This window comes from Spea bombifrons, chromosome 4, assembly GCF_027358695.1.
Source record: "Spea bombifrons isolate aSpeBom1 chromosome 4, aSpeBom1.2.pri, whole genome shotgun sequence".
NCBI classification, from domain to species: Eukaryota; Metazoa; Chordata; class Amphibia; order Anura; family Pelobatidae; genus Spea; species Spea bombifrons.
This window is the reverse complement of record NC_071090.1, coordinates 108,511,340-108,536,690: the sequence shown is the minus strand read 5'-3', so window position 1 is coordinate 108,536,690 and position 25,351 is coordinate 108,511,340. Positions and strand designations below refer to the sequence as shown.

The window sequence follows — 25,351 nt, the reverse complement described above, 5'->3', positions numbered from 1 at the left end:
TCACGTGACAGTAAAAACTCTACCAAATACAAAGTTTATTGGTAACGTTCCAGTCATTGATATTCCGAGAAGCCGTATATATATTATACATATTATATATATATTAGTGTTTACCAAACATAAATACCACAGATCAGACTCGCGGTTGTTGCGTCGAAGACGTAGGCAGCGTTATAATAAATATATACATCATCTTGCATAGTGATTGGAGGACGCTGCGAGCGGAGGAGGGGACTCCGCCTCTAAATTGTGTGCGGTAGGTTGAGGGCAGCTCATGCGCTGGGTGCGTTTAAAAGGCAGATGCCGCGTGTGCATGGGGTTAGCGTGTGTAGCTGTGCTCAGTACAGGATGCTGCGCGTGGGGTTAGCGTGTGTAGGTGTAGTTGGTACAGGATGTTGTGCGTGGGGTTAGCATGTGTAGCTGTAATCGGTACGGGACGCTGCGCGTGGGGTTAGCGTGTGTAGCTGTGCTCGGTACACGCTGCTAGGATTAAGGCGTCAGATTATGTTATGTGCATAGAGGCGGGTTCATTATGCGTGTACAGCCTGTATTAGTGCTGAGCATGCGCATGCATAGTTGGTATAAGTACACCATGCCTGCGGGAACACGTATGTACGTACAGTTGGTGTCAGTGCAGGATGACCTATGTTGTATGTGGAGGGAAAGCTGACACGCTTAGCCTTGCGACTACGTTTTGCGTGATGTTCTGGGGGAGCGCGCCACCAGAACGCCGTCTCCGTCACAGAATTAAGTCCAGACATCCGTAGGGATCACCCCCTCTTTGCTGTTCAGGGGCGGCAGGAGGTTCTCCGAACACAGAAAATGCAGGGGGAACTCCACCAAATGACCTCTGACCCCGACTAGCAGCTCACGCGATAGGCCGGGATCCGTGACAGCCATACTGGGAACGGCGCTGTACTCCCTGAGGGTCCGGTGGGTCTGAACAGCATTGGTGGGAAGACAGCGGAATATCTGGGGGGGGGGGAGACAAAAAGGGAGACGCGTAAAGGGACAGCGGCACCGGCACGGGGCTTTTCAGAGTAATTGCCTTGGAGGTAAGAACTTTAGGTTTGCGCTCCCCAACTGACCCATTAATTGCCCCAGAGAGCTGATGGCCCAACAGGGGGGTCTGCCCCACGTGATACCGAACGGGGCTGTCAGCCTAGACAAGAACATCCGCTGATTCCAAAAAGTATCATTTCAGAAGAGCGTTCTAACGGCCACCGCAAGATGTCAGACTCACCGGTTTGTACTCACCGGACTCCAACCAGCACACGGACGGTTATTCAATACCCCTGAATGAAGGCCTCCAACCCTGAGGACCCTCGAGAAGGTGCCCCCCCCCCAGAATCCGTAACGCTCTCGGTTTATGAATAGCACAGCCTTTGCCTTCTCATTCCGACGGGGCGAAAGACAAGCCCTACGAGACTCCTACAGTCCGCTCCCCACCCCCCGTTCGTCGGCCCTCGGGGGCCGCCTGCGAGCGCTCACCTGATCGTACAGCGTTGTGTTAGTGACAGCCGTCTGGTTCCAAACGTCGTTAAAGAAGTGGTCACTAATCGGGTCCGAGACATCCACGCGTGGGGGGGTCAGGGCGCCCAAGAGAGTGCTGTTAGAGACACAGAGACCGCGAGTGAGGACAAGGTCGCACGGCCGCCGTCTGCCGCCGACTGTCCCGAGACTCACGTGAAGCAGTCCTTGCGCAGGCCGAGTGCGAACTTCCCGGCTTGGTACGGCTGCTCGTCCATCAGCGACGCGACCAGCTCTGTATCCTCCACGATCACCGCCAGCTCGCTGTCACGTTTTCCCAGCATGCTCCGGTCATTGATATTCGCCGAGCCTTCAGGGGAAACAAAATAGAAGATTATACCTATATACAGGAGCAGGGGCCCTTATACAGGAGCGGGGGCCCTTATACAGGGGAAGGTTATATCTATATACAGGAGCGGGGCCCTTATACAGGGGAAGGTTATATCTATATACAGGCACGGGGCCCTTATACAGGGGAAGGTTATATCTATATACAGGCGCGGGGGCCCTTATACAGGGGAAGGTTATATCTTTATACAGGGGAAGGTTATATCTATATACATGTGAGGGGCCCTTATACAGGGGAAGGTTATATCTATATACAGGAGTGGGGCCCTTATACAGGGGAAGGTTATATCTATGTAGGATGCAGGAAATAAACCTAATAACTCCAGTATATGGTATATAGGGGTAAGTATTATATAAATCATTTATACATCATATATATTTAATACCCCGGCCAGTTTCCTACCAATGATGACTCTTCTGTCGTCGGCGATCAGCAGCTTGCTGTGCACGTAAATGAGCTCGGTGACGAGGGAGCCGTCGGGCATGTCTCCGTGAGTGCGGACGCCGCACACCGACAGGTACTGGCGCCAACCCTCCCCCACTGGGGGTAATAAAAAGAAAGATGCGCAGAATTAAAGGAAATGCCACCCATGGCCCCACCATTCACCAGGATAACTTGTCGGGGGGCCGGAGCTCCTCCTCTCAGGAAGGGGTGTGATCAAGGAAGTGGGCATAGAGCCCCTCCACAGACTTGAAGGGGAAGAGAGTGGGCAGAACCTGGGTGGGGAGTTGGCGAGAAGAAGGTGGGGCCTGGGTCAGAAATTGGTGGGGCCAAACACCATTTTTCCCTTTCCAGATTTAATTCTGCCCTCAAAACATGTTTTTTACCCCCTTCTTCTAGACCCTCTGCTCCAAAATCTGTCCCCTCCCAGCCCCCACTTACTGTGATCCTTCAGACGGGAGATGATGGAGCCGTCCCCCCGGCAGATGGAGCTGCAACAGGAGAAATCATCAGTATGCAGAATGCAGGGCAGGTGGGAGGAGTTACCTGTATGTGTAATGCGGGGCAGGTGGGAGGAGTTACCTGTTTGTGTAATGCAGGGCAGGTGGGAGGAGTTACCTGCATGTGTAATGCAGGGCAGGTGGGAGGAGTTACCTGTATGCGTAATGCGGGCAGGGTGGCAGGAGTTACCTGTTTGCGTAATGCGGGGCAGGTAGGAGGAGTTACCTGTATGTGTGATGCAGAGAAAGTGGGAGGAGTTACCTGTATGTGTAATGCAAAATGGCCTGGATAGAATTCCCGCCTCCTAATTCTATGTTCCCTTCGAAACCCGGAAGCAGCGGAATGACGATGAAAACTCGGAACTTGGAGTTGGTGCTAAACCCAGAGAGATAAAGATTATATAATCTGACACACACTGCATCCTGTACTAATCCCAACTCTACACACACTGCATCCTGTACTAATCCCAACTCTACACACACTGCATCCTGTACTAATCCCAGCTCTACACACACTGCATCCTGTACTAATCCCATCTCTACACACACTGCATCCTGTACTAATCCCAGCTCTACACACACTGCATCCTGTACTAATCCCATCTCTACACACACTGCATCCTGTACTAATCCCAGCTCTACACACACTGCATCCTGTACTAATCCCAACTCTACACACACTGCATCCTGTACTAATCCCAGCTACACACACACTGCATCCTGTACTAATCCCAGCTACACACACTGCATCCTGTACTAATCCCAACTCTACACACACTGCATCCTGTACTAATCCCAGCTACACACACACTGCATCCTGTACTAATCCCAGCTCCACACACTGCATCCTGTACTAATCCCAGCTCTACACACTGCAACCTGTACTAATCCCAACTCTACACACACTGCATCCTGTACTAATCCCAGCTCCACACACACACTGCATCCTGTACTAATCCCAGCTCCACACACACACTGCATCCTGTACTAATCCCAGCTACACACACTGCATCCTGTACTAATCCCAGCTCTACACACACTGCATCCTGTACTAATCCCAGCTCTACACACACTGCATCCTGTACTAATCCCAGCTCTACACACACACTGCATCCTGTACTAATCCCAGCTACACACACTGCATCCTGTACTAATCCCAGCTCTACACACTGCATCCTATACTAATCCCAGCTCTACACACACTGCATCCTGTACTAATTCCAACTCTACACACACACTGCATCCTATACTAATCCCAGCTCTACACACACACTGCATCCTGTACTAATCCCAGCTACACACACTGCATCCTGTACTAATCCCAGCTACACACACTGCATCCTGTACTAATCCCAGCTCTACACACACTGCATCCTGTACTAATCCCAGCTCTACACACACTGCATCCTGTACTAATCCCAGCTCTACACACACTGCATCCTGTACTAATCCCAGCTCTACACACACACACTGCATCCTGTACTAATCCCAGCTCTACACACACTGCATCCTATACTAATCCCAGCTCTACACACACTGCATCCTGTACTAATCCCAGCTCTACACACACTGCATCCTGTACTAATCCCAGCTCTACACACACTGCATCCTGTACTAATCCCAGCTCTACACACACTGCATCCTGTACTAATCCCAGCTCTACACACACACACTGCATCCTGTACTAATCCCAGCTCTACACACACTGCATCCTGTACTAATCCCAGCTCTACACACACACTGCATCCTGTACTAATCCCAGCTACACACACTGCACCCTGTACTAATCCCAGCTCTACACACTGCATCCTGTACTAATCCCAGCTACACACACTGCACCCTGTACTAATCCCAACTACACACACACTGCATCCTGTACTAATCCCAACTCTACACACACACTGCATCCTGTACTAATCCCAGCTCTACACACACTGCATCCTGTACTAATCCCAGCTACACACACTGCATCCTGTACTAATCCCAGCTCTACACACACTGCATCCTGTACTAATCCCAACTACACACACTGCATCCTGTACTAATCCCAACTCTACACACACACTGCATCCTGTACTAATCCCAGTTACACACACTGCATCCTGTACTAATCCCAACTCTACACACACACTGCATCCTGTACTAATCCCAGCTACACACACTGCATCCTGTACTAATCCCATCTCTACACACACTGCATCCTGTACTAATCCCAGCTACACACACTGCATCCTATACTAATCCCGTATCACATGAGGGTCACCCGTAGGCTCGCAGTATCCTCTGCACAATGGCGTCCCCGATTGTGTTATGGATGGTCCCACCGCCTGTGCATGTGACAAAAAACTGGTTCTGGGGACAAAACAAAAAAAAATATGCTGTGAGCGAAAATCAGAAGAAATACTGAAATTTAGTTCAGTAACCATATGCCTATCTCATGCATGTTTACATACTTACCTACCACTTACCTACCACCCTCTTAGTAAAGTAACGACTTCCTGAGACTTGGCTGCATTGGGATGTACACATCACTGGGGGTAGAAAGGGCTCCTGGACATTCTTTTCGGAATACGGGAAAGTGGTTTTTGCCCACCTCTACTGAGGAGGGGGGGTACTTATCTGCTAAGCTGTGTAATGAATGTATAGTATATACTATATATTATATATAGTATAGTGAATGGACATAAAACGGCCGTTTATTTTAAAGGGAAAATAATTTCTTCCTTAAGAACAAGTCAGAAACATTCTGGGACCCCATTCCTTCTTGATCCTTGTAGGGGGGCGGCCCGGGGGGGGGGGTTCTGAACTCCAGGGGGAGATCGGTGTAAAAACTCTGCGAGATGTATAGAGCAGCGGGCGCTCACCTCTATATACACATAGTGTTCAGCCTCTTCTATGCAACGCACGTAGCCAATGAGAATGGAGGACTCGTTGTAACCGGCGGACCACCGATCGACGGAACGCAGGACCTAAAGACACAGAAGCAACGCTGTGAGGTCGCCACAAGGACCGCTTTATCGTTTCTAGAGTTTAGCTCTAGGCTGGCAGAGTCGGCACATTGACTACAAACATGACGGCCCGGCTGGGCTGCAAGAACACATGCGCTGGTCCGGGATACGGTGTGCTTATTCTCAGTGGATTTATATAGCGCCACCGTATTCCGCAGCGCTGTACAACGAGTAAACAGAACATAACCGGCAATGTGGGCAGATACAAGAGGCGAGAAAGAAAGCTACAAATCTTGGGAGTTTTGTGCTTTCGTAAGATTTTTTTGCAGAATGTTAGACTTGCCAGAGGAAGTAAGCGAGACGTGAATAATAATCCAAAAAAGGGTTAAAAAGGAGGAATGTGAAGCTTGCACAGCGCGGAGGAATCTGATGGCGTCATATAAATCAATAAATAGTGATTTCTCGCTCAATTTCAGTTTACTTTTTCACCCACTAGATGGCGCAGTTGCACTTGAAATAGTCTCCGCAAAAATATATAATATAATATATAATAAATAATATATAATATACATCTCGTAAAGTAAAACATTATAATAAAATAAAGGGAACAGAGAAAAATATTCCTGGCTTGGTGGCCAAAACCGGCGTCACAGATACGGCTTCGGAACATTTCAGGTCTGTTAGTTGAATGAACCGCTGCACCGACTAAATGCCTCCACGGCTTTTATTACAAGTAAATAAAATAATTTAACCCTTACAGTACAGGGGGGGTATATTTCTCTGTGGGAGGTTGGGCCACTCTGCTGAGACGGGTGGCAGAGCCAGCATTATCCGATCAACTTCCTGTACTGAAGTTCTCTCCCATCAGCAACTTATGGGAGAGATAACTTAATGGGGAGGAATAATCATGAAGGTCCTGGGAACGGGAAGTTAAGATGACGTTTTGGGGCTCGTTTCTGCCAAAGGTTACCATGGAAACCCGTGCTGGCCGTGGGCCTTTGTAATACAGAGGTGGCCCTCCTCGGCGTACACACCTCACCTGTACTTGCGCGGCGTGGGATCCCGGCACGGTGTAGTGCAGCTTGTCAGCGGTGCTGTGGGATTTGGGCAGCAGGTAGGGGTAGAAAGCTCTTTTATATTTTGTTTTGAGCGTCTGTGGAAAAAGACAAAAGTTGTTGCAGCGTCATCGAGCGGGGGAGGGGTGATGTGGCTGGGGCCACGCAGAGGGGGGCCCCTAACCAAGACAGTGCCTGAAAGTCAGGAGTGGCCTGTGAAAGCCGTGACTGTTGGGCGGTATAGCAGTTGTGGAAAGGCACGTGGCAGTGGCCTGCAGCGCGACACCAACCTTCGTGAAGTTCCACCTCTGAATGAAGTGCCGGGCGGCATCCCTGGCTGCTTTCCCATGAATCACCACTCCCACGTCCCTCCACGGCATTCGGGGGCACTTCATCCTGTCAATGAAATCTAAAAGTACACATGGTCAGGGGCGGCATTACAACCACACAGCCGCTCGGAGGGGATCGCAGGGTTCTACAGCCCTAAAAACCCCCATAATGTGTATAGAAACAGCAGGAAACGGCCCATGGGGCAGTAACCCTGCCGTGTGCGTGAGTCTGGGGGCCACAGATCACGGGGCAGATCGGGGAGCCCTGGGGCAGTAACCCTGTCGTGTGCGTGAGTCTGGGGGCCACAGATCACGGGGCAGATCGGGGAGCCCTGGGGCAGTAACCCTGCCGTGTGTGTGAGTCTGGGGGCCACAGAGGACGGGCTGCTCACCTTCAAAGGGTTTGTCCAGCTGTATCCAGTCTTTGAAGATGAGGTTACTGTAATCTTTGCCCAGCCAGAACTGGGGGACTATGGGGGAGTCCTCCTCGGGAACATCTGGGGAGGGGGCGCCGCTCTGCCGAGAGACAGCAGGAACCCACCTTACAGGAGAAGAGACCGCCGGGACAGACAGGAGAGAGAGAAAGAGAGAGCAGAGCGTCAAGAGTTACAGAAAGGGTAAGAGGAAGGGGTTAACGGGGAGAGATTAATGGAGTAATAGGAAGATTCAATAAGAGGGTTATATAGGGTAATAGGGAGGGTTAGATAGGGTAATGGGAGGAGTTACAGGGATTATATGCAGTAATAGGAGGAGTTATATGGAGTAATAGGAGGAGTTATAGGGAGGGGTTATATGGAGTAATAGGAGGAGTTATACGCAGTAATAGGAGGAGTTATAGGGAGGGTTATATGCAGTAACAGGAGCTTTATAAGGAGGGTTATATGCGGTAATAGGAGGAGTTATATGCATTAATAGGAGGAGTTATACATACAGTATGATAAGGAGTAATAGGAGGAGTTATACGCAGTAATAGGAGGAGTTATAGGGAGGGTTATATGCGATAATAGGAGGAGTTATAGGGAGGGTTATATGCAGTAATAGGAGGAGTTATAGGGAGGGTTATATGCAGTAATAGGAGGAGTTATAGGGAGGGTTATATGCAGTAGTAGGAGGAGTTATATGCAGTAACAGGAGCGTTATAAGGAGGGTTATATGCAGTAATAGGGGATGTAATAGGAGGAGTTATAAAGGGGGTTATATGCAGCAGTAGGAGGCGTTATATGTGGTAATAGGAGGTGTTATATGCAGTAATAGGAGCGTTATAAGGAGGGTTATATGCAGTAATAGGAGGCGTTATAGGGAGGGTTATATGCAGTAGTAGGAGGAGTTATATGCAGTAATAGGAGGTGTTATAGGGAGGGTTATATGCAGTAATAGGAGCATTACCTGGGATACTTGCTGCTGTACCATGGGCCCCACATCCGTCAGCCGGTAGCTGTGGTCATCCCATCGTCCATAGGCCAGGTCCAGGCCCCCGAGGAACACTACCGACTGGTCAATGGCCACCATCTTCTCGTGATGAGCCCAGAGGAAACTAAGCGAGGACACGTGATCTGGGTGCCGCATCACCTGGAACAGAAGACGCCCCGGGTTAGGTCAGTGGGAGTCCGGCCCACCGCCGCCTGTGGGGCTGGGTGCAGTTGCGGGGTCCCTTACCTTAATGTTGGGGTGCAGTAACATTAATACTCGTTTACTGTACCCACTGTTAATACCGAGCGCCATCTCCACTTCTTTAAACAGGAGAACGCAGACGCGAACCCCGGCCTCCTGTATAACAACATAACCTCGCGTCACTGCCACGGAAATGACATCATCAGAAACCTGCGCTTTACCTTTTCTAGAAGCCTTTTTTAAACTAATATATTTTTTTACCTTTTTAATAATTTTTTTAAACTTTTTCACCTTTAATATTGTTTTTACCTTTTTTATTTTTTTACCTTCAAAATGTTTTTTTTGAGCTTTTTTTTTTTTTTGCCTTTACAAAAACAATGAAAAAATATAAAATATATTGCTTATCTATTAGTAAAGATTTTCTGTAGATTAAAGTTAAACGCCGATGTCAGCAGGTCAGGGGCTATGCCTTTAAACCGGGATCCTCCAGTAGGCAGTAGATGGAAGGTCAGAACTGCCCTAGATAATGTATATTTAAATCAGTTAGCCAGCCCCTTTATAATGTATAGTTAAATGAGAGAGATGCCCTGTATAATGTACAGGTAAATCAGCGAGCGGGCCCTGTGTAATGTACAGGTAAATCAGCGAGTGGGCCCTGTGTAATGTACAGGTAAATCAGCGAGCGGGCCCTGTGTACTGTACAGGTAAATCAGCGAGGGGGCCCTGTGTACAGTACAGGTAAATCAGCCAGTGGGCCCTGTGTACTGTACAGGTAAATCAGCGAGCGGGCCCTGTGTACTGTACAGGTAAATCAGCGAGTGGGCCCTGTGTACAGTACAGGTAAATCAGCGAGTGGGCCCTGTATAAGGTACAGGTAAATCAGCGAGTGGGCCCTGTGTAAGGTACAGGTAAATCAGCGAGTGGGCCCTGTATAATGTACAGGTAAGTCAGCGAGCGGGCCCTGTGTAATGTATAGTTTAGTCGGGGTGCCCTGTATAATGTATAGTTATGTCGGCGGTCCCTCTATTTACCGCCTTGTGCTTTAATATGATGTCCAGTCTCCAGTCGTCGTTCTGCGCCGGCCGCTTCAGGTGGATTTCTGGGCTGAGCCTAAAAGACGGAGACAAGAAGAATATTCAGCATCCGCCGCACGACCCCGCAGCTCTATAGAGGGGCCCTTACTGTGTCCGGGGAGCTCCACGGAGGGGATGCACACTGACAGGGGGTCCGAAGGACTGCCGGGGGGTCCACAGATGCGAAGGGCAGGGACTGAAAGGGGCGAGGGGCAGACTCACCGCCGGGGGCAGACTCACCGCCGGGGGCAGACTCACCGCCGGGGGCCGGGGGCAGACTCACCGCCGGGGGCCGGGGGCAGACTCACCACCAGTCCGTGATGAAGATTTCCTCCCGCGCCTGCATCAGCGCGTCAGCCACGGACTCGAAATACGTGGCACCGTTCACAAACCTGGACAGAAAGACACGGCGACAAATCATAAAATCATCCAGAGCACGGAAACGACACACATGCAGAACAATATCGGGGGGTTATAGGCGCTCAGACAGACCGATATCCTGGAGGGGTACAGATGGACAGACAAACGGATATCGGGGACGGGTACAGACAGATAAACAGATGTTGGCGAGGGGTACAGACAGATCGATTTTGGGGTTACAGACAGGCTGGCCTCAGCAGGTACAGAAGGACAGACAGACGGGTATCAGTCAGGACAGACAGACGGGTATCAGTCAGGACAGACAGACGGGTATCAGTCAGTACAGACAGACGGGTATCAGTCAGGACAGACAGACGGGTATCAGTCAGTACAGACAGACGGGTATCAGTCAGGACAGACGGGTATCAGTCAGGACAGACAGACGGGTATCAGTCAGGACAGACAGACGGGTATCAGTCAGGACAGACAGACGGGTATCAGTCAGGACAGACAGACGGGTATCAGTCAGGACAGACAGACGGGTATCAGTCAGGACAGACAGACGGGTATCAGTCAGGACAGACAGACGGGTATCAGTCAGGACAGACAGACGGGTATCGGTCAGGACAGACAGACGGGCATCAGTCAGTACAGACAGACGGGTATCAGTCAGGACAGACAGACAGACAGCACTCACCACTTCACCTGGGTTTTCTCCCTAACCGGGGCGAATCCGTTGAATCGATGCGTGCGCAGGAAATCCTTCCCATAATCCTCGGCGAGGTGTCTAATCTCCTGCCCCCAGAACAGGGCCTGCCGGTACCCGCTGCACTTTAAAATGAGCGTCCTGTTCCCCCCGGGGCAAAAACGTCACATATCTGATCATCAGCACAATCTATACCGCGGAGCCGCTCCGTGTATTTACCCCACCCTACGAGTCACATATAGTGGTCATTCCACGCACGGCCACCGGGGGCATCTCCCGGACAGCAAGGTTTAAATGACAGAAAGAGACCTCCGAGGTCCTAAAACCTTTTGCTGTTCTGACCCAATAAAAAGCAGTAAAGTGTCCGTCCCGCCCCCATTTTCTGGTACAGCCCCCGCGTCTGATTGGATCGCTCGTCTTCTCACCTGGAGTAGTTCTCTATCTTCACCCCGTACTTGGCCTCTGTGGCTTTCTTCCCGATCTCCATGTTAAACTCGGGGTCGAACAGCAACACGAAGGAGATTTCTCCCGAGTCGGGTTTCTGGTAGAGCAGGAAGGAGTCTTTCACCACCAGCCACCTGCCGAGAGGACAAAACCACTGCTCATCACCACTGGGAGTACTGGGAGTACTGGGAGTACTGGGAGCACTGGGAGCACTGGGAGTACTGGGAGCACTGGGAGCGCTGGGAATACTGGGAGCGCTGGGCAGGGCCGGACTGGCCCACCGGGATACCGGGAAATTTCCCGGTGGGCCGGCAGGTCCGTGGGCTGGGACCAGGGGGGCAATTGCCCCCCAGGCTGCCCGAAATCTAATCTGAGCGGCCGCTGGGTGCTGATGCGGCCGGCCGGCGCTACTATAATACTTTTTTCTTAATTTAATATGGCAAGCTGGTCCGGCTTGCCATATCAAATTTTAAAAATGTATTACAGTATCGCCGGCCAGCCGCATCGGCACCCAGCAGCCGTGTGCGATGGCCGCCTAGTGATGGGAGCAGCGTGAGGGGTGAAAGCTCCGCCCCCTCGCACTGACCTTTCACCCCTCACGCGGCTCCCATCACTATGCGGCCATCAGATTGCTGGGAATGTAATCTGAACGGCCGGTGCGTGCTGATGCCGCCGGCCGCCTCTGCTTTAATACTTTTTTTTTTTTACTTTATATGGCGAGCCGATCCAGCTTACCATATAAATTAAAAAAAAGTGTTAAAGTAGCTCCGGCCGGGGGCATCAGCACGCACCGGCCGTTTAGATTACATTCCCAGCAGTCTGATGGCTGCATAGTGATGGGAGCAGCGTGAGGTGGAAGCTCCGCCCCCTCGCACTCAGACTGCTGCAGCACCGGATGTCAGGTCAGTGACATCCTGTCAGGAGAGAGAAGAGAACGGTGTGCGGCTACCAGAGGACGGAGGTCAAGAGAAGTAGAAGGTGAGTAAAGTAACGTATTTTTTTTGTACAAAATGTATAATATTTTTTTGTATGTGTTAAAAACAAAAAAAATCAGCATGTGTGTGTATGTAAGCGTGTCCCCCTATATGCCACTCTGCCTCCAGAAATGCCTTCCCCCCCCCTATATGCCACTCTATAAGGCATTTCTGGATGCAGAGTGACATATAGGGGATTAAAAGGCATATGATGGGACAGAGTGGCATATATGGGAACATAAGGCTTTTTTGGAGGCAGAGTGCCCCATGATATGCCTTTTAACCCCCTTTATGCCACTCTGCCTCCAGAAATGCCTTATACCCCTATATGCCACTCTGTCCCATGATATGCCTTCTAACCCCCTATATGCCACTCTGCCATATAGGGGGTGAAAAGGCATATCATGGGACAGAGTGGCATATAGGGGTATAAGGCATTTCTGGATGCAGAGTGACATATAGGAGGTCAAAAGGCATATCTGGAGGTATAGTGGCAAAAAGGGGTTAAAGGCATATCACGGGGCAGAGGGGCATATAGGAGGGTTGAGGCATATCAGGGAGGCAGAGTGGCATATGGGGGTTAAAAGGCATATCATGGGACAGAGTGGCATATAGGGGGGCATAAGGCTTTTCTGGAGGCAGAGTGCCCCATGATATGCCTTTTAACCCCCTTTATGCCACTCTGCCTCCAGAAATGCCTTATACCCCCCTATATGCCACTCTGTCCCATGATATGCCTTTTAACCCCCTATATGACAGAGTGGCATATAGGGGGTTAAAAGGCATATCATGGGACAGAGTGGCATATAGGGGTATAAGCTATTTCTGGATGCAGAGTGACATAGAGGAGGTCAAAAGGCATATCTGGAGGTATAGTGGCAAAAGGGGGGTTAAAAGGCATATCACAGGGCAGAGGGGCATATAGGAGGATTGAGGCATATCAGGGAGGCAGAGTGGCATATAGGGGATTAAAAGGCATATCATGGGGCAGAGTGGCATATAGGAGGGTATAAAGCATATCGGGGAGGCAGAGTGGCATATAGGAGGGCATAAGGCTTTTCTGGAGGCAGAGTGCCCCATGATATGCCTTTTAACCCCCTTTATGCCACTCTGCCTCCAGGAATGCCTTATACCCCTATATGCCGCTCTGTCCCATAATATGCCTTTTGACCCCTATATGGCAGAGTGGCATATAGGGGGTTAGAAGGCATATCATGGGACAGAGTGGCATATAGGGGGTATAAGGCATTTCTGGAGGCAGAGTGGCATTTAGGGGGTTAGAAGGCATATCAGGGGGCAGAGTGGCAAGCCTGGGGGCAGAGGTGCATAACTCGGGGGTAGGTTGGCAAATAAAAGGAAAAAAAAAACAAACATGTCTCAATCATAGCTTTTATTAAATATGAAAAAAATAGTCTACATGAATTAATAAAGAAATAAAAGTTTCTTACCAGAATATCGTGAAGAATAATGTGATCAGTGTTTTGTTCCACTGAATAAAATGGAACTCTTTCATCTAAAAATGTTCGCAGTAGTAAATGTTTTGATCTCATTCTGTGTAATGTATTTCATTTATTAGGGCCTTTTAACACTTTTGCTTTCTGGCATTTTAATACAAAGAATGGCACATAGTGTGACTCGGGTGTGTATAAGGGGTGCGTGTGAGTATAAGAGCTTGACCGTGAGATAAACTATATGGGGCTGCTCTCCAAATTTTTCCAGGGCTGCTTTTCAGTCCCAGTCCGGCCCTGGCGCTGGGAGTACTGGGAGCACTGGGAGCACTGGGAATACTGGGAGCACTGGGAGCGCTGGGAGTGCTGGGAGCACTGGTGTCAGGTGCTAAATATGTGTTCTAAGCTCTATTATCCCACGAAGCTAGATATACCGAGTCTTTACAACTCCTACCGAGTAGAATGCGAGTGTTACTGAGCATGTGCAGGAAGCATACTTGAGTATGCTTTCTGCTTTCAGTAGCGGCAGCCAGGGGGAGGAGTCTAATCATCATCATCATCCCTTTCATTGGGCCGCATTTAGGTAGGCCGGACCCACCTCTTTGACCATCGGTAGCAGATCTGGTGGTGGCCAAAACAGTTGATTCCTTGAATGCGATGGCCTCCGGAGCGTTTCTGAATAAACCCTTCCCTGGGGGGAGGGGGGGAGAGAGGGGTAAAACAGGATTATTACGCGCCAGAAAATGTAATGACTCTATTTGTGGCCAATAAATGCGGTCATTACCACCACCACTAGTACTACCACCACCACTAGTACTACCACTACCACTAGTACTACCACCACCACTAGTACTACCACCACCACTAGTACTACCACTACCAACACCACTAGTACTACCAGCACCACCACCACCACTAGTACTACCACCACCACTAGTACTACCAACACCACTAGTACTACCAACACCACTAGTACTACCACCACCACTAGCACGAGACTCACAGTCCTTTTGGTCCAAGGTCAGGAATGAAGGACAACTGGCTGACATCGAGAAACTCCATCTGAAATAAAAAGACAACACGGTCGGGACACTCGGTATATACGGTATATATATATATCCATTACCGATGTATGGGGGCTGGGCAAACACGGAGACCCCGCCCTCCCTGACCTGCTAAAGGCCTCCTTGTTGGGTGAAAACATGAAGAGGTGGAGCCAAAGCCTACAAGGCAACCGGATGCCGCCATTTAGAACCGAGGAGCAAAGACTTGAGGGAAGGCAACTTGCCGTACCTGGAAACTGTCTCGATTCAAGGCGAGACTTCGAATATTAACCCTTTAGTACCCGACAGTGGCTATGTATGATAACGAGGCTCACCATGGCGTGGTAATTCCGGTAGAAGGACTTGGCCAGCAGCACATTGAGGTATTCAGCCATGTACTTCTGCGAAAAGATAAGAGGAGGCACAGAAATAAGTAACCGTCTATACTTGAAGAAGGGACCGCCGAGGCCTTGAAAGCTTTGCACTGGTGAGTGAAGATTAATATAAAATATACCCATCAAATTCCAAAGGATAGAAGAACGTTCGTCTCTCTCTTCATATCCCCAACCGTGGCCTCCATCGAGAAAAGAAACACCTGGGAGGGGGTCCGTCACCCTTCCCTATTCATGATGCGGCCCCCCGGGATATGACATCATATGCCAGACCCCTGCCTTTTCACATGCTGTAAAGATACTATGGGCCAATGTTCAGGGTGATGTCTGATTATTAAGAGCTGCAACATACTAGAGAGGCCAGTAGCCCACTGGGGAGGCCACATCTTTTCAGGACCATGGAAGGTGCTGCCACCTGCAGTATGGGGGAGGAATAACCAAGTAACTGAGTCTATACATTAAATATACTGCAGGGGGGCCGCACTCGATGAGGTCAGCCTCCTGCACTGGCTCTCTTGAGAGGTCCGGGGATGCATTTTGTTTTTTAAATGTTAATGCCACTAAATTAGAACTCATAAAGTTCATACCACCTGATATATGACACGCATACTGCCCAAGTATCCCTGTTTCTTTTTTTTTTTTTTGGCCAGTCCCTCTTTGGACCCCAAACCTATGTATCTCGTCTTGCCCAGATAAAGCAAGATTTATAAAATATTAACCCCCCCCCCAAAGAGCCCATCCCAGAAACTGACGCCAGTAATATCACGCGGCCTTCTCTTTCCGTGTGCCCACCGGCCAATCAGCAAACAGGGATCTCAAACCCCGCGAGAAACGCTCGCTTTTCAGATCCTGCACGCAAAACGCTCAATTTAAATAGTTTTCTACTAAAAAAAAAAATGTCATTAAAAATACATAAAAGTAGAAATGAAAAATATATTGTTAGCCGTACTCTATCCCATGTATCTTTAAATTCCCTCACTGTATTAGCCTCTAACCAATTCTGCTGGGAAGCTGCTCCGGTATCTACCACCGCCATGACTGTTTTCCTGGCAGGCGTAGGAGACGTCTGGAGCGCGGCGAGGACTCGGAATGCTTTGTGGAGCCTCCGGGGAACCAGCGGAAACAAAGCAGGTTAGCAACGGCGAGTGTGGGAAAGGGCACGGGCTTCTAAAAACGCCAATTATTACAGAATTAGCCCCAAAGCGAGTCCTGAGACCGGCGGAGACGCCAAACTCATCTCTTTCATTCTTTTCCAGCTAACGACGACTCCGAGCCCCAAACTGTCTGCCGAAACAGCGCAGACCCCCGCCGGATGAGCCACTCGAGATCAGAGGACTGTTCCGTGAACCCCGGGTCTGTTGGGAGGTATGAAGTGAGGAGGAGGGGCGCTTGGCTCCATCCACATCCACCACGTTACCAGCTCCAACTACCAGGCCTGAAAATCATCGCTGCCCGCTTATCCCGCTGTAACCACTCAGTCCCCCCACTCAGACCCGAAACCACTCGTCGGTCTCGTCTTAGATTCAGGAGCCGTATGTCTATCCCATGCATGTTTACATTCCCTCACTGTATTACCCTCTACCACCTCTGCTGGGAGGCTGTTCCACTTACCTACCACCCTCTCAGTAAAGAGAAACTTGCATCCATTCCATCTCGGCCTCTGACCCTCTAGTGTTAGATTTCAATCTCTTGTTGTAACTTTTTTCCTCCTTTACTTTATTAAACCGCTTTATGTATTTGACTGTTTCTCTCCCACCCCCTCTCTCTCTTCTCTCCCATCCCCATTGAATGGCTCGGTGTTAATCACCCAGCTGGACTTCCTGACTAATGAAAGTCTATGGAGGAACGGACTTCACTGGAGCGCCGGCAGAAGTCCAGCTCATTCAGTCCGAGTCAGCGCTTCCGTGTAATCTGCCGTGAGAATGAATATTCCGTGATGCGCTTTGTGACACGGATGTGACCACGCGCCCGCCACGCTGCCGAGGCTGGTTTATTTACACGCCAACCACCTCTTACGCGCCAAAACCAACACTTTCCTTCCCGGCGTTAACCCTGCAAGTACGGATAGGGCCAGGAACCAAACCCTCTGCGTGCCATGCCAGCAAAGGGTTAACTGAAATAGTGCAATTATATTATTTGATTCTTTAAAGGTGCAGTCCCGTCTACGCTGCTAAATGTAACACTTTTGGAACTAAAAGCAGCGCGAGGAACATCATTCCCAAAATAATGCAATGACAGACGCGCACGTACAAATTCCCTTACTGTATGAGCCTCTACCACATCAGCTGGGAGGCTGTTCTACTTATCCACCACCCACTACCTACCACGGCCAGTTCTACAAGAAGATCCTGTCTTGAAGGGCGTATTCCGTGAAACCACCTGTCTTACAATTTAGACAGCCGCCCATCCCTAAAGGGATACCCGGCCATCACAATGCATACGCTAGCCAAGTGGCCCTCATGGCGTCCGCCTTGCAAACACGTGGGGGAGGGGGCTGGGGAATTACCCCATACGCGTTTGCCCCTTTACCCACCCCCCCAGGTATTTTCCATGCAGGAGATGTGTTCAGTCATATGATTGGGCTATAAACATGCATTAGGTAACACGGGGGCGGGGCATGTACCAGCCAATCGATGACAAGAAAGCAACGGGCGCGCCGGATGGAGGGGAGTATCCGCGATTGCACGCCGCTTTCGATGGGACGTACCAAATGTACAGAAAGAGCCCCGCCCATTTATTTACACGCAAAACACACGCTGCGTGTGAGGTAACATGTAGCCTCGTCCTAAAAACGACACCGCGGACCGCCAGGCTCATCGGTTCCATTCGTCTTTTTTGAAACAAACGCATAAAGCTTTAGAAAAAAAAAGTCTCCAGGTTTTGAGGGGATTGGGGCAGCCGCCATGTTTTCCTTTATAGAAATAGCTCAGAAAGTGAGTGCCAAGACACTCGGACTCAAGGATCAAGTCTCGTCCAATTTTGGATTAGTCAGAAATACCGGAGCGGCAGGTCTGGCCGGTTTGTCACTCAAATAAAAACAAACAAACCGAAGAATCCGTCATCAAAACATTTTCTTGTGAAATATTCAAGAAAATATAAAGCGTATCCATAGAAACGCAGAATCTGAACATTTCACTGGGTTATTTTATGTCAGGAAAGCGGAGATCGATGGCAAAAGGAGGCAAAAGTCTCCTGTCTTCTTCCTTCTCCTCCACCTATCCTAACAAAAGCGGCCTGAACCAATCAGCAGCTTAACAGGGAGACAACTTTATGGGGAGGAATAATCATGCAGATCCTGAGAACAGGAGGTTAAGACGGCTGCACCCTTGGGACAAATGTAACAAAACACCCTGACTCCATATGACAACGCTTGTAATAAACAATAGAATGACTCAGTTTTAATCACCAAGTCAGACTCTCTCCGACTTCATTAGCATTGCCATAAAGCAGCAGCTCAGTGTGGGGTTTGAGCCGGGAAAGTCACCCAAAATATCACATGACCATAGTCAATGTTCCACCACCGCCCATCAGAATGACATATTCAAGGCTAAGCTCATTGGGTGCAGATCACAAGCTCTTTGGACCACACTAGTTGGATTTGGTTTAGTTCTTGAAGACTACTTTAGTCTGAGACACGCTCGGGGCGTTGGTGGCCCTGACCATCTAGTGCTTGGGAAAGAACATCTCTATACTAGGCAATGTAAAGGAGTTGGGCGCACCTGCTTGCTGAAGGTCCGTAGGGACGCCTCTCCGGTGGCGTGGGGTAGAGACGGTATCTCGGAAGAGGTGGTCTCGGCGTGGGATCTCGTCACGGAAAAGCTGGGGGTACAAGATAGAGCCGCGTGAGTAGAGAGGTCTACTGAAGAGGACAGCTCTTCCCTTTGCCCCGGATGCCCCTGGTCTTCCCATATACCTCCCCAAATCCAAAGAGGACTCTACTTTCTTGCCAAGAACTGCCTATCTGAGCCTGTGCGTTTAATATACCCCCCCATACAAGATTTCTACCCCTCATTCATAACGCAGTGGTGTAAAGAAAGGGTAACTACGGTTAATGCTATCATGGGGCTTTAAATAGCTTGAGTAAAATTTGGTTTGGTCCACAAAACACGGACCAAACCATCACAGCAGCTGAAGACACAATGCAGATTAATGGCGTTAGCAAGACAGCAGAGACGTACCAAACATGACGGATAGCCAGGGCAGAAAAGAACCCTTTAGTCCATCTAACTGCCCTTTGGAGTCACCTGCAGTGCTTCCACCGGAGATCCACTCCAGGTATCCACCACCCTTTCCCCGGACTTTTTGCACATTACCCTTTAGTTGTCCACCTTCTATCTCTGACACTATAGGGGCTTCCCTCTTGGCATAGACGGACAAAAACACAATTGCCCCAAGGCTTGGAACTGGACAAGGCGTTTCAGCCCCAAGGAGGCATCGGGCCATACCGGGCTTCCGGCCCATACATCCGCGGGTCCTTACCGTGAGAGGGGGTTGAAAGGGAGGAGGCTGACAAAGATCTTGTGTCTGAGGAGGTCGCGGTGGAGCTCCTGGAAGTGCTTGAATTTCTTCTTGATGGTCCATGTGAACGGGCCGTGGGTAAGAATGACCGAATACAGGGTGCTTGTGCTGACCTGCGGGGCGGAGGGACGGGGCATTTAGTAAAGCAAAGAAAACACACAATAACGTTTCAATAACCACATGCCTATCTCACGCTTGTTAAATTCCCTCTACCACTGCTGCTGGGAGGCTGTTCCACTTATCTAGCACCCTCTCCGTGGTGACGATGATGGCACAGCTATGGCACATAAACATAATCCAGATTTATCGGCGTCACCTTGGAGCCGCTGGTGTAACGCTCCGTCTGGGAGATCCGAGCCGTCACTGGGACCCCCTTCAGGAAGACGGACCCCTGGTGTTTGAGAGGCTTCAGGTCGTAGACGATGAGGAAGGGGGTTTTCTTAGAACCTGCAGGGGCAACAAAATCACGGCGCTTAGTTAAGGGGGCAGTGGTCATGGGGGCAATGGTTATGTTGTCTGCCCCCCTTGGAAACGCACGGAGGGATTCTGCAGAGTCCCCGTAAAATATGCGTTTGCCCCTTCCTTCGCCCCCCTAGCCAAATACCCCGCAGGACGTACATTCGGCAGACACGCAAGTTGCCCCTTCCTTCACCCCCTAGCCAAATGCCCCCCCCAGGAGATATGTTGGGCAGCCACACGCGTATCACGTGATATACTAGCTATGGCCTGTGCGCATGCACGGAAAACACTCCCATTCACTTCAATGCGACCCCTATCCTGCTGCTGATTGGCTGCGTTTTGTTTGTTTAAAGGGCTGGCTGGGACCCGCAGGATCTGACTGGAGGAGAGATCTGAACACGCCTCCTACGTGGGAAATACCTCAGGGGCGGGGAAAAGGGCAAATGCATATATGAACCACCCCCCCACCCTGCACCCCCACCACAAATGTTTACAGGGGCCGCACAGCGATCACACGCATTAAAGTGTACACGCCGGCCGGAGCGTGGGGGGGGGGCTCGCCGGCCGGAGCGTGGGGGGGGCTCACCGCTCTCGTCTTCTTCTCCAAGGCAGTCGACCTCATCAAGCCCGATGTCCAAAGCTGCGCTGTCCAGATGGATTGGGAGGCAGCCGTCGGGGGCGTCCGGGTTCTGCATGATGGGAGTTACCTTCGGACAGAAACAGAGGTTCTCGGCGTTAAATGGGGAGAAAAACAAGAAAAAGAAATCCAAATCCACTGCGTTCTGTCATCAGATTCCCGGAGACGGAAAATTCCATCAGAAACGGAAAAAACAATGAGATTTCTTTATTTCCATAAAAAACTGGGCAGAACCTCCCCTTCTCCCTCCTCTCCTCTCCCCTCCCTCCCCAATCTCACCCTGTAATCCTCACCACTAATCCAATCACACACAGCCGGCAATACACCACCATCTCACCCTGTAACCCTCACTACTACTCCAATCACACACAGCCGGCAATACACCACCATCTCACCCTGTAACCCTCACTACTACTCCAATCACACACAGCCGGCAATACACCACCATCTCACCCTGCAACCCTCACTACTACTCCAATCACACACAGCCGGCAATACCCCACCATCTCACCCTGTAACCCTCACTACTACTCCAATCACACACAGCCGGCAATACCCCACCATCTCACCCTGTAACCCTCACTACTACTCCAATCACACACAGCCGGCAATACCCCACCATCTCACCCTGTAACCCTCACTACTACTATCACACACAGCCGGCAATACCCCACCATCTCACCCTGCAACCCTCACTACTACTCCAATCACACACAGCCGGCAATACCCCACCATCTCACCCTGTAACCCTCACTACTACTCCAATCACACACAGCCGGCAATACCCCACCATCTCACCCTGAAACCCTCACTACTACTATCACACACAGCCGGCAATACCCCACCATCTCACCCTGTAACCCTCACTACTACTCCAATCACACACAGCCGGCAATACCCCACCATCTCACCCTGTAACCCTCACTACTACTATCACACACAGCCGGCAATACCCCACCATCTCACCCTGTAACCCTCACTACTACTATCACACACAGCCGGCAATACCCCACCATCTCACCCTGTAACCCTCACTACTGCTCCAATCACACACAGCCGGCAATACACCACCATCTCACCCTGTAACCCTCACTACTCCAATCACACACAGCCGGCAATACCCCACCATCTCACCCTGTAACCCTCACTACTACTATCACACACAGCCGGCAATACACCACCATCTCACCCTGTAACCCTCACTACTACTCCAATCACACACAGCCGGCAATACACCACCATCTCACCCTGTAACCCTCACTACTACTATCACACACAGCCGGCAATACACCACCATCTCACCCTGTAACCCTCACTACTACTCCAATCACACACAGCCGGCAATACACCACCATCTCACCCTGTAACCCTCACTACTACTATCACACACAGCCGGCAATACCCCACCATCTCACCCTGTAACCCTCACTACTACTATCACACACAGCCGGCAATACACCACCATCTCACCCTGTAACCCTCACTACTACTATCACACACAGCCGGCAATACACCACCATCTCACCCTGTAACCCTCACTACTGCTCCAATCACACACAGCCGGCAATACACCACCATCTCACCCTGTAACCCTCACTACTACTCCAATCACACACAGCCGGCAATACCCCACCATCTCACCCTGTAACCCTCACTACTACTCCAATCACACACAGCCGACAATACCCCACCATCTCACCCTGTAACCCTCACTACTACTCCAATCACACACAGCCGGCAATACACCACCATCTCACCCTGTAACCCTCACTACTACTCCAATCACACACAGCCGACAATACCCCACCATCTCACCCTGTAACCCTCACTACTACTACTACTATCACACACAGCCGGCAATACACCACCATCTCACCCTGTAATCCTCACTACTACTCCAATCACACACAGCCGGCAATACACCACCATCTCACCCTGTAACCCTCACTACTCCAATCACACACAGCCGGCAATACCCCACCATCTCACCCTGTAACCCTCACTACTACTATCACACACAGCCGGCAATACCCCACCATCTCACCCTGTAACCCTCACTACTGCTCCAATCACACACAGCCGGCAATACACCACCATCTCACCCTGTAACCCTCACTACTCCAATCACACACAGCCGGCAATACCCCACCATCTCACCCGGTAGACATCACTTTTAATAAAGTACTATGCACAATATAACTCAGTAAATGAACCACTAAAGTTCCTGCAGCCCTCCCTGCTATTCCTGCGCGGCCCTGCATCTCTTTGTTACTCCTGCACCGGCCCTGCAGCCCTCTCTGTTATTCCTGCGCGGCCCTGCAGCCCTCTCTCCTATTCCTGCGCGGCCCCGCAGCCCTTTGTTACTCCTGCCCCGGCACCCACAGCCCTCCCTGTTATTCCTGTGCGACCCCGCAGCCCTACCTGCTATTCCTGCGCGACCCCGCAGCCCTACCTGCTATTCCTGCTCCGGCCCCTTGCACAGAGAGCTCTCTCACAGCACCTCCATCCTCCCAGAAACTCCCTCTGCTGTTCCAGCGCCACCGATGCTCGTCCTGTGATCTCAGTTTCCGCCTCACCCTCCCAAAACTGTCCCAGAAAAAGAGCAACGCCTACAGTGTGCGAGACCACAGCGAGAGGGGGAGAGCGAGAGAGACAGCAGCGAGAGGGGGAGAGAGAGAGAGCAGCGAGAGAAACAGCAGCGAGAGGGGGAGAGAGAGAGAGACAGCAGCGAGAGAGAGAGAGACAGCAGCGAGAGGGGGAGAGAGAGAGAGACAGCAGCGAGAGGGGGAGAGCGAGAGAGACAACAGCAAGAGGGGAGAGTGAGCGAGAGAGCAGCGAGAGGGGGAGAGAGAGCGAGAGAGCAGGAAGAGGGGGAGAGTAGGAGACAGCAGCAAGAGAGGGAGAGTGGGAGACAGCAGCAAGAGGGGGAGACAGCAGCGAGAAGGGGAGAGTGGGAGATGTCAGCGAGAGAGGAGAGAGACAGCAGCGAGAGAGGGGAGAGTGAGACAGCAGCGAGAGAGGAGAGAGTGAGACAGCAGCGAGAGAGGAGAGAGACAGCAGCGAGAGAGGAGAGAGACAGCAGCGAGAGAGGAGAGAGACAGCAGCGAGAGAGGAGAGAGACAGCAGCGAGAGAGGGGAGAGTGAGACAGTAGAGAGGGAGGGGAGAGTGAGACAGCAGCGAGAGAGGAGAGAGACAGCAGTGAGAGAGACAGCAGCGAGAGAGGAGAGAGACAGCAGCGATAGGGGAGAGAGACAGCAGCGATAGGGGAGAGAGACAGCAGCAAGAGGGGAGAGAGACAGCAGCGAGAGGGGAGAGAGACAGCAGCGAGAGGGGGAGACGTCAGCAGGATAGAGACAGCGGTGGCAGGAGGGGGAAAGAGAAGACAGCGAGAGAGGGGAGGGAGAGAGAGGCAGCAGCGAGGTGGGAGAGAGAGAGAGACAGCAGGGGGGGCGGCAGGGAGGGGGAATGGGGGGGCGGCAGGGAGGGGGAATGGGGGGGCGGCAGGGAGGGGGAATGAGAGAGACGGAGGGGAGAGAGATGGAGGGGAGAGAGATGGAGGGGAGAGAGATGGAGGGGAGAGAGATGGAGGGGGTACGGGGGAGAGAGATGGAGGGGGTACGGGGGAGAGAGATGGAGGGGTTACGGGGGAGAGAGATGGAGGGGGTACGGGGGAGAGAGATGGAGGGGAGAGGAGAGATGAGTGGGGACGGGGAGAGAGATGGAGGGGAGAGGAGAGATGAGGGGGTACGGGGGAGAGAGATGGAGGGGAGAGGAGAGATGAGTGGGGATGGGGAGAGAGATGGAGGAGAGAGGAGGGGGACGGGGGAGAGAGATAGAGGGGGGATGGGGGAGAGAGATGGAGGGGAGAGAGATAGAGGGGGGATGGGGGAGAGAGATGGAGGGGAGAGGAGAGATGAGTGGGGACAGGGGAGAGAGATGGAGAGGAGAGATGAGGGGGGGGATGGGGGAGAGAGATGGAGGGGGACGGGGAGAGGAGAGATGAGGGGGGGACGGGGGAGAGAGATGGAGGGGGACGGGGAGAGAGATGGAGGGGGACGGGGAGAGGAGAGATGAGGGGGGACGGGGGAGAGAGATGGAGGGGGGACGGGGAGAGAGATGGAGGGGGGACGGGGGAGAGAGATGGAGGGGGGACGGGGGAGAGAGATGGAGGGGGGACGGGGGAGAGAGCCGGGAGGTAGGAGAGAAATGGGGGGGACGCGGGGAGAGAGACTGGAGAGGGGGAGGAGACAGGAGAGGGGGAAGGAGGCGGGAGGGGGTGGGAGAGACAGCAGGGAGGGGGGATGAGAGAGAGGGGGCACGGGGGCGGGGAAGAGAGACGGGGGAGAGAGAGACGGGGGAGAGAGAGACGGGGGGACGGGGGAGAGGGGGACGGGGGAGAGAGAGACGGGGGGACGGGGGAGAGAGAGACGGGAGAGCGGTGGAGAGAGGTGGCAGCAGGGGGGGAGGCATCAGCGAGGGGGGGAGAGAGACGGCAGTGAGGGGCGGGAGAGAAGCGGCAGCGAGGAGGGGGGA

General features: G+C 51.6%; 1 protein-coding gene across 1 annotated transcript; it reads right to left on the bottom strand.

The window, feature by feature from the left end:
- Positions 1-721: 721 nt before the first annotated feature.
- Positions 722-23,470, bottom strand: PLD2 (phospholipase D2). Its single transcript, XM_053465112.1, has 25 exons — positions 23,270-23,470; positions 20,767-20,887; positions 20,038-20,168; positions 19,683-19,834; positions 18,923-19,022; positions 15,147-15,212; positions 14,772-14,830; positions 14,367-14,459; positions 11,328-11,480; positions 10,894-11,043; positions 10,145-10,228; positions 9,795-9,873; positions 8,809-8,919; positions 8,539-8,721; positions 7,545-7,668; positions 7,114-7,232; positions 6,808-6,921; positions 5,685-5,789; positions 5,084-5,172; positions 3,083-3,196; positions 2,762-2,811; positions 2,282-2,419; positions 1,687-1,840; positions 1,492-1,609; positions 722-972 (listed from the first exon to the last, which is right to left on the bottom strand). The coding sequence occupies exons 2-25, from the start codon at positions 20,873-20,875 to the stop codon at positions 748-750; spliced, it is 2,820 nt and encodes a 939-aa protein (XP_053321087.1). The 5' UTR covers positions 20,876-20,887; positions 23,270-23,470; the 3' UTR covers positions 722-747.
- Between the last annotated feature and the right edge of the window lie 1,881 nt (positions 23,471-25,351).

Bases quoted from the DNA above. Each gene is read 5' to 3' on its own strand.
- PLD2 (XM_053465112.1), bottom strand. From the start codon at position 20,875: ATGCAGAACCCGGACGCCCCCGACGGCTGCCTCCCAATCCATCTGGAC. The intron at 14,460-14,771 runs GTGAGTCTCGTG...CCCTCCCCCCAG, and splicing joins GACCTTGGACCAAAAGGACT to GGAAGGGTTTATTCAGAAAC. The intron at 11,044-11,327 runs GTGAGAAGACGA...CGGGGGGAACAG, and splicing joins AAGATAGAGAACTACTCCAG to GACGCTCATTTTAAAGTGCA.